Source organism: Mus pahari, chromosome 12 (assembly GCF_900095145.1).
Source record: "Mus pahari chromosome 12, PAHARI_EIJ_v1.1, whole genome shotgun sequence".
Classification (NCBI taxonomy): Eukaryota; Metazoa; Chordata; class Mammalia; order Rodentia; family Muridae; genus Mus; species Mus pahari.
The window spans coordinates 10,128,993-10,141,646 of record NC_034601.1 but is presented as its reverse complement, the minus strand read 5'-3'; the positions used below and the strand labels follow the sequence as shown (position 1 = coordinate 10,141,646).

The window sequence follows — 12,654 nt, the reverse complement described above, 5'->3', positions numbered from 1 at the left end:
CTCTCTCTCTCTCTCTCTCTCTCTCTCTCTCTGCCTTTGCTGTTGTAGATAGGCTCGTATTATGTGGCTTAAACTTCTCTCAAGTGCATGATCTCCCTATCTAGCCCTCCTGAATTTGAAACATGCATGAGTGGGCTTGGGAGTTCAGAGGACCAGGTTAGTTGGTCTAAGACCTGCAGGCTGTTCTCCTGTCTCTGCCTCCCCTCGCCTGGCAGGCGTGCTCTGAGTTGAGACAGATGAGCCTCTTCTCACTTTTTACATGGGTTCTGGAGATCTGAACTCAAGTTGTCAGGCCTACACAGCAGTGACTGGTTTACTCACTGAACCTTCTCCCCTGCCCTGGAAACATTCTTTCAGAAAGATTCAATTGTGCGCTTCCATTTATCTGTCCATCCTCTTCTTGGCCTACATTTTTTCTTATTTATGCATTGTGTATGGAGTTTTGCCAGCGTGTATGTTTGTGTACTATGTGTGTGTGGTGCCCAAGCAGGCAAAAAAAAAGAGTGTTAGATCCCCCTGGAGTGGGCTCAACAGACTACTCTAAGCCATTTGGACACTGGGAGGGGATATCATTACACCATCACTACCACCGCATCCTCCTCTTAACCACAGTGCCATCTCTCCAGCCCTTGGCCTAGTTTATAAAGTAAAATTGAGACCTTTAAAAAGTGTTCTCTTGGAGCTGGAGAAATGGCTCAGCTGTTAAGAGCACTGACTGTCCTTCCAGAGGTCCTGAGTTCAAATCCCAGCAACCACATGTTGGCTCACAACCATCTGTAATGGGATCCGATGCTCTCTTCTGGTGTACCTGAAGTCAGCAACAGTGTACTCACATACATACAATAAATAAATATATATTTTTTAAAAAAGTGTTCTCTCTTTAGTTTTTCATTTAGTCTAGCTGGCTGGCTTCATTTATTATGTTACTCCTTGACCCTAGCATACCCAGAGAATGCCAAGCAAAGTCAAAGGAAAATGTTGCTTCCCTCATGTTTTGTAGCTAAAATTTGTTCAAATAACTTAAATATCACAATTACTTTTTTCCTTTATGTTTTTAGTTAGTATTGTCAGTATTCAAAAACAGCTAGAATAAAGTAGAGGTAAACTAGACACCTACAGTGAGTAACACACTTGTTTGAGACTCCGAAAAACAATAAAACAAAACAAATGGAATTTTTATTTGTTTCAACTCTCCCTTGGAAAATTCTCCCTCCACACAGGGACAGCGGTGTTCTTAGCAATAACACACACCTGAGCAGGCAGTCACTGTGTGCCAGCTGGAGAATTCAATAGAAACACAAAGAATTCTTGAACTAAATGTCTGAACTTTCCCTCCCAACACAAGAACCCAGGGGATACCAAATTCATTCCACTTAATGCAAGTCTCGAAATGATAGCACTGCATACCCGGAGACTCAGGGAGAACAATGTTCTTGGCATTTTCTGCTTCCTAATTAGCTAGCAAATCTCATTTGTTTCCTGGCAGACTTTTAAGTATAAATTATTTTAAAGTAATAACCAGCGAGGACATTCTACACTGTGCCTACATTTAGATTATATTTTTTTTCCCTAACTTGCAACAGGAAGCAGCAAAGAGCTGGAGATTTCAAAAATGATATTTTCTCCCATGGAATCCTGAAAACTCATATTTAAGCCAGGCATGGCTATAAATAAAGGTTATGCTTTTATTTCTTGAACTTGGGAGGCAACCGCAGGCTGATCTCTGAGTTTGAGGCTAGTCTAGAGAGTTCCAGGGCAAACCAGGGCTATCACACAGAGAAGCCCTGTCTGGAAAAACAAACAACAAAATAAACAAAACCAAAAAAAAACCCCAACTCATATTTAGGTCAAGTAAAAGTGAAGCCTTCAAGGCTCTGGGGTTGGTGGTGGAGGATACAGAACAGAGTATCTGTTTAAAACATGAAGTATTTTTGATTTCACAAAGTTCTTATAACTTTAGCATATTCTTTTTCGTGGCCAACCTGTCTTCTGAAAAGTATGTTACAAAGCACCGGGTTTATTAAAACAGAAAGTTTGCCAGGCGACACAAACTCCTTTAATTCTAGCACTCAGAAAGCAAGGGAATTCAAGTTCGAGGACGGCATAGTCTGCGGGGCCAAGTTCCAGGCCAACCCAAGGCTACACAAGTGAGACACTGTCTCTGAAAAGAAAAAAACAAAACAAAACTGTGTAGGACATCGTGTACTCTTATCTGTTGGTGTCAATACTCAGCAGGCGTCTTTGCGTGTACTTTATCAGTACTGAAACTGCTATAGGCGGGAAGGACCTGCCAAAAGCCTATTTCCTCCACTGGCCACTAGGTCGCGCTAAAAGATGCCGTGCAACGTGCACGATTTAATTTGTAAAAATAAGGGTCATCACGTAACGAGGCAGAGCATTGAAAAAGCCACAACACTTTATTTCACATTAATCTTCTCTCCTTAGATCTCGCTCCCAAGACCTTTTAGAGCGGGACCCGAGCAAATCCCATCTGGCAGGCCTTTCCTTGACTCCATCACAAAAGCTCCCTAGTTCTTCGCCTGGAAGCTCCGTTCGACATGGCGTCATCACACCAGTGGTGAGAACTCCTAAACTGGGGTTCGTGCTAAAAAAAATGCGCCGCCACCCCGCTAGGTAAGACCCTATTTTGAGGTTTATCGGGAGGGGACTGAGCCTGACGAGGCTGCAGGGCCGCGAGGCCCCGCCCCCCCCACTTCCCAGCGTGCCCTGCGCGGAGAAAACGCGGAGCCGAGGGCGGGGCGGAAGAAAAGACTGGGCGAGACTCAGGGAGGGGTGGAGCCAGAGAGGGGAAGGGAGGGACGGGGGAAATGGGCGGGGCTACTGGAGGAAGCGACTGGGCGGAGTGGGGACGGGCTGGGAATGGGCGGAGAAAGGGAGCGGCCATAGGGGGCGGAGCAGAGGAAGGGTGTGGTCTTATGGAGGAAGAGGTGAGGCGGGGAGGCTAGGCTCGGAGAGAGGGGCGGGGCTAGTAGTAGAGAAGCGTGTCGGTTTTGCGACAGGGGCGGGGCGGGCCGGGGCGGAAGCGGAAGTGGAGGGAGCGCTTGGCGGCGGCGGCGGGAGCTGCGGAGTCGGGAATCAAAATAAAGGGCCTGGGGGGTGGGGGGGAAGGCGGCGGTGTCGGAATGTGAGCGGAGAGGGAGCTGGTGGCTGAGGTGAGTCCTCTTGTCAGTGCCCGGACTCCACTCGGGCGCACCGGATGCTCTGATCAGCAGCGTAGCTGGTCTGGAAACGGCGCCTTCCCCCCCAACCCCCCGCAGAGTGATGCCTTTGGGATCGAAGGACCAGGACTGGGACCTGCCGAAGGGGCCGGGCGACAAAGTCGCTCTCCAGTACTCCCCGGGTCTCTTCCCGGGCGTTTAGTCGCAGCTGGCGCCTGTCTTCCTGCTCGCACCCCGGCCCTCCAGGTGTCAGTAGCAACCTTCGCAGGATGTGCAAAGTTGGAAAGTTGAGAAAAGAGGACAGTGGTGGGGCTGAGTCCCTTGTCGTTTTTTGTCTTTATGTTTTAGTAGCCGCTTTGGATGCAGTTTCAGTTTCAGCCACTTCCCCAATTCTAGCCTGAACGTGGTGCTTTCTAGTTACACTAGTATCTTTTGGACTTTCCAGGATCTTTCTGTTTTGCATACAAGGAAATTGTCAGATAAATGCTCTTTCTTCAGCTTCCGTGAGCTCTACATTTGTCCAGGGTCATTTATTGATATTTGTGAGGCACAGTGGAGTTGGTAGGTTGGGATACCGTATATTCACATACAAGCAATACTGTTATGGAATTTATATTCTAATGGAGAAAAATCATCAAATAGTCATTTTAGTTAAAAGGTAGAAGACGAGCAAATGCATAGGACTGGGAGTGTGTGACGGGGGTCGGGGGGAGGCCATTTGGGAAATAATTCATCCTCAGGTATCTCTTGTCACCAAACTACAAATAACTGTAAGTGAGGGGGTTGCCATGATGATTAGACTCACAGGAGATGGGCCTTATGTTTAGAAAGATGACATGCCCACAGCAGCACAGATAGGTGGCCTTCAGAACCAACATGCAGGCAGTACAATGTTGCAGGCTGCATTCTCAGCCAGTGTCTTATAAGTTGCTCAGAGACTGAGAGTTTCCTCTGACTGATTCAGCTGCTTAAATGGAATTCCTAGGAAAATTTGGGAATATTTTAGGCAGCAGGCCACTGATGTTTTTCCTTATATTTGTTTGAATTGAGTAATCTACATATGCCTGCCTGCCTGCCTGTCTGTCTTATCTACAGAGTCTCACTGTGTAACCACAGCTGCTTGGATCTTGGCTGCCTTTAAACTTGCAGATATCCTCCTGCCTCTACCTCCTGTGCTACCACTCCTGGCTCTTTGAGCAATATTGAAGGCACCTTGGTGTAGAAAGAGGTAGGTGAGCCTTTTGACCTAAGCTAGCTATGAAACTTTATTTTAAAAGTTTCTGTTTCTCAGTGAAGTGTTAGATATGATAGTTCATTTTAGGATTTGGCTTTGAAAGATTTAAGCATGCTGAAATTATGAACACTGATTATAACAAGTTCTTAGGAATAACAGTGGAACGTGTTGGGTGATATAAAACCTGGATTTCTGGATTTTTGTGGGGTTTGTTTTTGTGGGGTGTTTTTTTGTTTGTTTGTTTGTTTGTTTTTTGAGACAATGGTTTCTCTGTGTATCCTTGGCTGTCCTGGAACTCACTCTATAGATCAGGCTGGTCTCAATTTAAACAGATCCACCTGTCGCTGACTCCCTAGTACTGGGCTTAAATGCATGCGCCACCATCACCTGGTACAACCTGGATTTAATTATAAAAACAGGTATTGTAATTGAAGCAGTGATGGTAAACTGTACTAGTCTAATTCTCTACTTATTTCATTCAACAAACGATTACTCTGTGATGACCACAGAAGTCTTGGGCCAAGCACAGGACATAGTGGTGAAAACGGACAGTGTATGCATTTTCTAATTCACTTTTTAAAATGCTGTGTACAGACAAGGAAACAAACTAACTTTTTTCCCCCTTCTCTTTCTTCCCTCTCTGCCTCTCTTTCTGGGATTGAACCTAGACTCTTCCATATGTCACTAAGCTCCATACATTCCCTGGCCTACAAACAGAAACTTAAATAGTTTCAGCACACTACCCAAAAAGTAAATATATTTGGTTTTAAAACTGGATCATATGGCAGAGATTCAAGTCTCAACTCTAGTTTAACTCAGCCATAGATAGTACTTAAATGACGGAGTGTAGTTAGGTCCTAATGAAACTCTACAGATACTAAAGTTTAAGTTTCATGTTTAAGAACACTTTCTCAATTTAAGAAACTGAAAATATATTCTTAGTTTACAGGCCACTTAAATCCAAGTGTGTCATGCCTCACATCTGTAACTCAGCATTTGGGAGCCTGAAGCAGGAAGAGTGTTACTTCAGTATTACAGAATCAGATCCTGTCCAAGAAAAACTAGATAGACACACACAAACATACACATGTGTACAGGCAGCAGATTGACTTTGGCTTGCAGACCATACTTTATGTGATTAGTCCGCCCAAACTTGAAATACATTATGAACCATTCTCCTCTCACCCTATCATGAAGATATAAAACTCTCAGAAGCATCTTACCAGAGTTATAGCGGAAAGAAATTATCTTGTACATGCACAGATGAAATCTCAGATAAATAATCACTGAATGTGGTTTGTTGTGCCAAGGACTTAGAAATAAGGGTTAGTTGTTGTCACCATTACTAGCTTTGTCCCTGCTCAGAGTGTGCACTGGCTTTGCCTTTGGTATACTAAGAAGAGTGTCTGAGGTAAAGTACATCTGTGGGTTGTGACTTACTTAATTTCTGGATGTTTGGTGATAACATTGCTCTTTCATTGTAAACAAACCAAGAATTCAGTTGGTTGGCTTCATTTGTAGAATAGAATCAAAGTCCTCAGAGGTCATTTAATTTGGCCCTTCTGTGCTTACACTGGGCATACAGAAAGGTTAATACTGTGGTTGTTCTTTTACTAAGATTAGATGCTCCTTACTGGTAATTTCTTTGCTCTCTAAGCAGAACTTTCAGAAGAAATATCTGAAAGTTAAGAAAAACTATAGGCTGAGTGTGGTGGCCCACACACCTTTAGTATGAGCACTGTGGAGGCAAAGGCAGACATATCTCCGAATTTGAAGCCAGCCTGAACTACATAGTGAGTTTTAGGGCAGCCAGGGCTACACAGAGAAGTCCTGTTTTTAAAAAAAAAAAAAGAAAGAAAAGAAAAATGATAGGCAAAGTCTAATTAGAGCCTGGAGACTTAGTTCAGCCAAGTGAAGAGAGTTCTCACCTAGGGATGTACACTGTCCATGATTTGGCTCTGTCCCTCAAGAATGCCTATGTCCATTCTCATTTGAAAAGTTGTAGTGGCTGGGCAGGTGGCTCCGTAGGTAAAGTACTTCTTGCATAAGCACAAGGACCTGAATTTAATCCCTAGCACCTACAGAAAAGCTGATTGTGGTGGTAACATGTGCTAGTAATCCCAGTGCTGGGAAAGTAGAGACAGGCAGACCCCCGAGGGTTTATGCCAGCCAGCCTAGCCAGATTGGTAAGCTCCAGGTTCATTGAGATACACTGTCTTAAAAAAGGAGGAGGAGGAAGAGGAGGTAATAGATTGGGGAAGATACCCAAAGCTGACCTCTGGTCTTTACACACATGGGAGCATCTCCCCATTTACACACATAGAGAAAGGAACTCTGGGATATGAGGAATGGCAGATCATAAATGGTATGTGTAGTATATGGACATGTGCAGGCATGCGGGTGCACAAGCACATATATGCACACTAGAGGCTAGAGGTGATTTTTGAATACCTTCCTCCTCATTCTCTATTTTTTTTTTTAAAAATTACACTTGTTTTGTGTGTGTATGTATGTGTGGTGTGTATACACACACCATGGCATGAGTGTGGAGATTGTAAGAGTCAGTTCTCTCCAATATGATGATCTCAGGAGTGGAACTAAGGTTGTCAGGCAATGGCCTTTAACCACTGAGCCATGTCACTGGCTCCTCTCCACTTGATTTTTTTGTGTGAGTCTGTCACTGTACCTGGAGTTGATTGGTTTTGCTGGGCAGGGTAGCCACTAAACTCTAGGAACCTGGCTGTCTCCCCTCCTCTGGCTGGAGTTACAGTTGCATGCCTGTCTTTTATAAAAGTGCTGAGATCTGAGTTCGGGTCCTCATTTTTGTGTAGCAGATACTTTTCTTAACCATTTCCCAACCTCAGATCATAGGTTCTTTTTTTTTCCTAAATCAAATTTATGTGGTTACAATCAAGCAAGTTTACCAGATTTTCGAAGCCTGTAGTTGTAGTGAGCTGTGATATCCATGCTGTCTTTGACTCTTTGGGAGCCATTGTACCATGAATTATGGTCTCATACTTTAACATTTTAAAATGGGTACTTATGCAAAGAAGTAACCTAGACATTGACTCATTTTTCACAGGGTGGAAGAATGAGAGAAAAGAACGATGAAAGAATGTTGAACCCTATTGTCTGGCTATGTGATGGAAGGGAACGGAACTGAGAGCCCTTGCAGCAGAACACTTGGATGGTTTCACCAGGATAATGATGCGAAGCCGTGGCTTTGGAAATTCTCTGGTTGCTTTTCTCATCCTGAGCAGACATTGCCTCTTAGTTCCCAAACGGTAACTATCTGCAGGACCTGGCACACTGAATAGATGATAAGTACAGGTGGCCTGGACAGTCTCTCCAGCCAGTTTACGCCCTCGCACTCAGTAAGAACACGCTTGCTCAACTCAGTATTCCACTCTGCGTGGCAGAGGTTTTAAGTGTTTAAAATTGGGGGGAATTTGGCTCCTTATTAAAGCCTCAAGTTCCAAAGCTTGCATAGTAAAATCAATGAAAAGTCTAAAATGTATTTAACTGTACTTTCTCAAGTGTCTTTGGAGATAACTTTTCTTTATACAGTCCATGTTGGCTTTGAATTTGTGCTCCTTCTGCCTTGGCCTCCCAAGTGCAGGGTTACAGACAGGTGTGACCACTGCCCCACTTTAGTTTTAAGTCTTATAAATTAGAAAAGATTAACAATAACTTTTTGTCCAGGATTTCTTGGTAATATTTTAAATATGTTACTTCTTTTCCTTTTTGGTGGTGCTGAGTTTGAACTTAGAATGGATGGTTCTAATCACTGTATCTTTGCACTGGCCACGGTATAAAAGATGCATTAAAGCTTCAGTGCTTCCTCAGTGCTATCAGCAGCACATTTGGGTCATTTTGGGCAAATGGCAGGTGTCATTCATATTGTTTGGAATACCAGTCTTCTCCTTTAAGGAAAACCCTACTAAAACCTGTTACCACCTACAGGAGTAAATGAAAGGAAGTCACTTGCTTACAAACCACCTTCCTTAAATGCTGTCTGTGTAATCATGGTTTGCATATCTCAGTTTTCTTTAGACAGTGCTTTGAAGCAAGGAGAAGTTATGTATAGTCAAACATTGTGTTAATTTTAGTTGTATGTTTCTTTTTTTCTTTTAGCTGATTTTTTTTTTTTTTTTAAATTTTCCGAGACAGGGTTTCTCTGTATAGCCCTGGCTGTCCTGGAACTCACTTTGTAGACCAGGCTGACCTCGAACTAAGAAATCTGCCTGCCTCTGCCTCCTGAGTGCTGGGACTAAAGGCGTGCACCACCATGCCGGGCTTGTAGGTTTCTTTAGTTGCCTTCTTGCAGACCTCTATTAGGATTGTCCCTGGTCTTAGCTGGATGCTGTTCTATTTGTTCAGTTAATGATTAAATGTTGTAAAGAGAACATTATTTTCCATCTTTTTAATGCTGTAATGTATGAAAGAACAAAACACAGTGGCTCCAAAACCTCACTTGTGTTCTGATCTCTCCTCAGAAAGAGTACATGGAGAACAAGAAAGCTGCTGTGGAGTTAAAGGATATACCATCTCCCCTTCATGTTGGCTCTAAATTTTTCCCAGCAGTCCCACTTCCTGATATTCGTTCTCTTCAGCAACCTAAAGTACAGCTCTCAGCGATTCCCAAAGTAAGCTGCTGTGCTCATTGCCCTAATGAACCCTCCACCTCACCCATGCGTTTTGGTGGTGGCAGTGGCAGTAGTGGAGGTTCTGGGAGCTTGATTCACACGGGCTCACTGTTAGACTCACCAAGCACCGGGACAGTCACGTGTCAAGTAGGGTCAGGTTTTGCTTTCCAGTCCGTGTCTTCACTGCAGAATGCCTCCACTAGGAACAACTTGGTGAGCCTTGCGAGTGACTTCCCCAGCATGTGTGTAGAGAGTAACCTACCTTCCTGCAAGCACCTGTCGTGTTGTGGGAAGCTCCATTTCCAGTCATGTCACAGTAATGTACACAAGCTGCATCAGTTCCAGAATCTTCAGGGCTGTACCTCTGCTGGCTATTTCCCCTGTTCCGATTTCCCAAGTGGGGCTCCTGGGCATTTGGAAGAGCGCCTTTCCCATTCAGAGCTTACACCTCACTTGTGCACCAACTCTCTTCACCTAAATGTGGCACCTCCGGTTTGTTTAAAGGGCTCACTTTACTGTGAAGACTGTCTAAACAAGGTCTGTATCTTTTATTCTTTATCTTGGGGGAGATGAGGTTTGGTTCTGTTAAATGGCTCTATCTTGCCATATTTTTACTGTGCACGGGATTGAAGATTCTTCATGATGTAGATCACACTCCATCCGCATAGCTGCTTCTGGTGCTGGAAGATACAAAGGGTAAAATGGGAGGCCTTCCAAACAGGTGCAGTGTAGTTACTGTGTTGAGCTTGTGCTTTTAGAGCCTCTGGTCACAAGAAAGTTATGTCCTACAGGATACCTTAGTTTGCAGTCTGTGATGTGTTTCACCCTTCTCTAGGATGCAGTTAGCCGATTCTTAAAACTTAAACTCAGCTTGTACATGGGGCCTTTCACAGCAGGAAAGTAACTACACATTGTCTTTTTGTAATATGAGGAATTTGAAACTCGACTCCAGTCATACTAGTGTTCAAAGGAAAGCTTTTCTGCCATTAATAGGAGGTGCACGTAAGATCTCCTTTAGATCAGATGGTTATCCCAGGTTGGAAAGGACTGAGCATTTTAACAAGTTCCTGATCATTTCAAGTTGCTTCTTGAGATGAGACTGTGGCTTGGTAGCTGATTGTTCTGATAAAGATTGTTTGAAAATACACTTTATCGGAGGTCAGCAGGTAGGAAGGTGAAATGTTTAGAATGATGTTTCGGTTGTATATGAATCTAGGTTCTGTATTGATGTGTCTAAAACTTCTTCGTTGTTTTTTTTTTTTTTTTTTAAAAAAATCAAAACAGCCAGCAAGAAATAGTATAATTGATGCTGCTAAAATCTGGCCAAATATACCACCTCCAAGTACTCAGCCTGAACCTCCAGCTATTCCTCTGTGTAATGGCTGTGGAACAAAGGGCATGGAAAAGGAGACCTCATTGTTGTTGGCAACCAGTCTAGGCAAAACTTCTTCGAAATTTGGTAAATAATGGTGTCGCATTAAAAAGTGCATTTAAGTATTCTCTCTCTCTCTCTCTCTCTCTCTCTCTCTCTCTCTCTCTCTCTCTCTCTCAGGTTTATTTGCTTTTATGTGTACAGTGTTTTGCATGCTTGTGTGTAAACTTACTAAATGTGTGCCTGCTGCTTGCAGAGGCCAAAAGAGAGGCACTGGATCCCCTAGACCTAGAGTTACAGAAGGTCATGAACCACCATGTCTATGCTGGGAACTGAACCAGCGTCCCCTGCAAGAGCAAGTGTTCTTGAGCATTGACACATATCTATAGCCTCCATTTGAGTAGTTTTCAGTATTTACACAAATGGTGTATTTAATTGCCTCTAAAAACTTCCTGATGATTCTAAGGGTACATTTGTGTTTTAAAGTATATGTGAGACTTCCTTTCCCTCATTTGGCAAAAATGTTTTTGATTATAGGCCTTTCTGTTGGGTTGAGGCTGTTTGAGACCAGAACCTGTATAGAAGAATGAGGAGTCTGTTAGATGAGGTGCTGTCAGAGACTTGGCCTCACTTAGATTGTATGTTTTGTTTTGTTTTGTTTTGAGATGGGGTCTCTCTGTGTAGCCCTGGCTGTCCTGAAACAGTCTTTATAGAGCAGGCTGGTTTCAGACTCACAGAGGTCCACCTGCCTCTGCCTCCTGATTGCTGGAATTAAAGGCTTGTGCCATCACACTTGAACTCAGCTTAGTTGTTAATTAATGCTCCCTACACATACTTAGTATTTAGAAAAATTTAGTAGTATCCTGATTTTCCTAGTTATTTTTTTGTTTTGTTTTGTTTTTTTCAAGACAGTGTAACCCTCGCTGTCCTGGAACTTGGTCTATAGACCAGGCTGACCAGGAACTTAAGAGACCTGCCTGCTTATGCTTCGCAAGTGCTAGGATTAAAGGCGTGCACCACCACTGCCTGGCCATAGTGCCATTATTAATAGTATTTGAAACCTGAGTGTTCTCAATCAAAATCATTTCCCTAAAAACAGTTACTGTGATATTTTATTGAAGAAAACATCTCTGAAAGGTTAAACCAGATGTTCATAATTTACCAGAGTAGTTTCAAATGAGAAACAGTGCTATAGTTTCACTTCGATGGACTTTTCAATTCTCTTCCATAACCAATAGGAAACTAGGCCTGTACTGAGGTAGACGCAGGTCCAGGGACCTTAGTTTCTGATGATCATTGGAGAAGCACCATGGCTCAGTGGGAGATGAGGTCAGACCATCACTGATTTGTAGGTTTGATGATACTAAAAATAGGAGTGGTCTCAGTATGTCACTGGAATGTAATGGTTGCTTCTTAGGCTAGCCAGTGAAGTTGGTATCTTTAAACTTAACGGCAAGCAATAACTTGATGTTTCTGCTATTTAGAATGATGGGTAGTTACCTATTATAATTTAGCTTGCTGTTTGTTTTATACTTTGTGTAACTTGAAGTATTAACATTTCTTAAGGTTCACCAGAAGTTGCAGTCACTGGACAGATGCTGGAGACCCTCCCCCCGATTGGCGTTTTCTGGGATATTGAAAACTGCTCAGTCCCTTCTGGCCGGTCAGCAACAACTGTTGTACAGAGGATCCGTGAGAAGTTTTTTAGAGGACACAGAGAGGCAGAGTTTATCTGTGTGTGTGACATCAGTAAAGAAAACAAGGAAGTTATTCAAGAGCTGAATAATTGTCAGGTAAGGTCTTTTGTTGTTGTAGTTGTTTGTTTTTTAAGCTTTGTAACCTGCTGAGGGCCAGAGCAGTAGCTCAGCACTGACTTCCCGAGGACTGGAATTCAGTTTCTAGAACCCACATGGTGGCTAACAGCCATCTGTATGTAACTTCAGTCTCAGGCATCCTACTCTCAGGTGCACATGTGGTACACAGACATACGTGCTGGCAAAACACCTACACACATAGAAAATTTAAAATAATGAAATTTGTAAAAATGTTAATCTGCTGTGGTTATTAGCAGAATAAGTACGTGTGATTATTCAGGGTGTTGTGTTTAAAATCCCAATTCCAGATTGGTTTAGTGATATTGTTATTTTTTTTAGAAGCTAGAATCTTTTTTTTTTTCTTTTTTAAAGACTGATTTATTTATTTATTTATTTATTTATTTATTTT

The 12,654-nt window shown here is 43.0% G+C and overlaps 1 protein-coding gene across 2 annotated transcripts in view; it reads left to right on the top strand.

Moving 5' to 3' along the window:
- Positions 1-3,103: 3,103 nt before the first annotated feature.
- The window catches only part of Marf1 (meiosis regulator and mRNA stability factor 1), a 50,193-nt gene continuing 40,642 nt past the window's right edge, over positions 3,104-12,654 (top strand). Inside the window, exons 1-5 of one of the 2 annotated variants that reach the window (XM_029544397.1) lie at positions 3,104-3,173; positions 7,496-7,697; positions 8,910-9,059; positions 10,344-10,518; positions 11,998-12,224. In XM_029544397.1, coding sequence (XP_029400257.1) covers positions 7,557-7,697; positions 8,910-9,059; positions 10,344-10,518; positions 11,998-12,224 — 693 coding nt within the window. In that variant the 5' untranslated portion in view covers positions 3,104-3,173; positions 7,496-7,556. Of the gene's footprint in view, positions 3,174-7,495; positions 7,698-8,909; positions 9,597-10,343; positions 10,519-11,997; positions 12,225-12,654 lie in introns of both variants that reach the window. The other variant, XM_021209207.2, reaches the window with a different exon arrangement.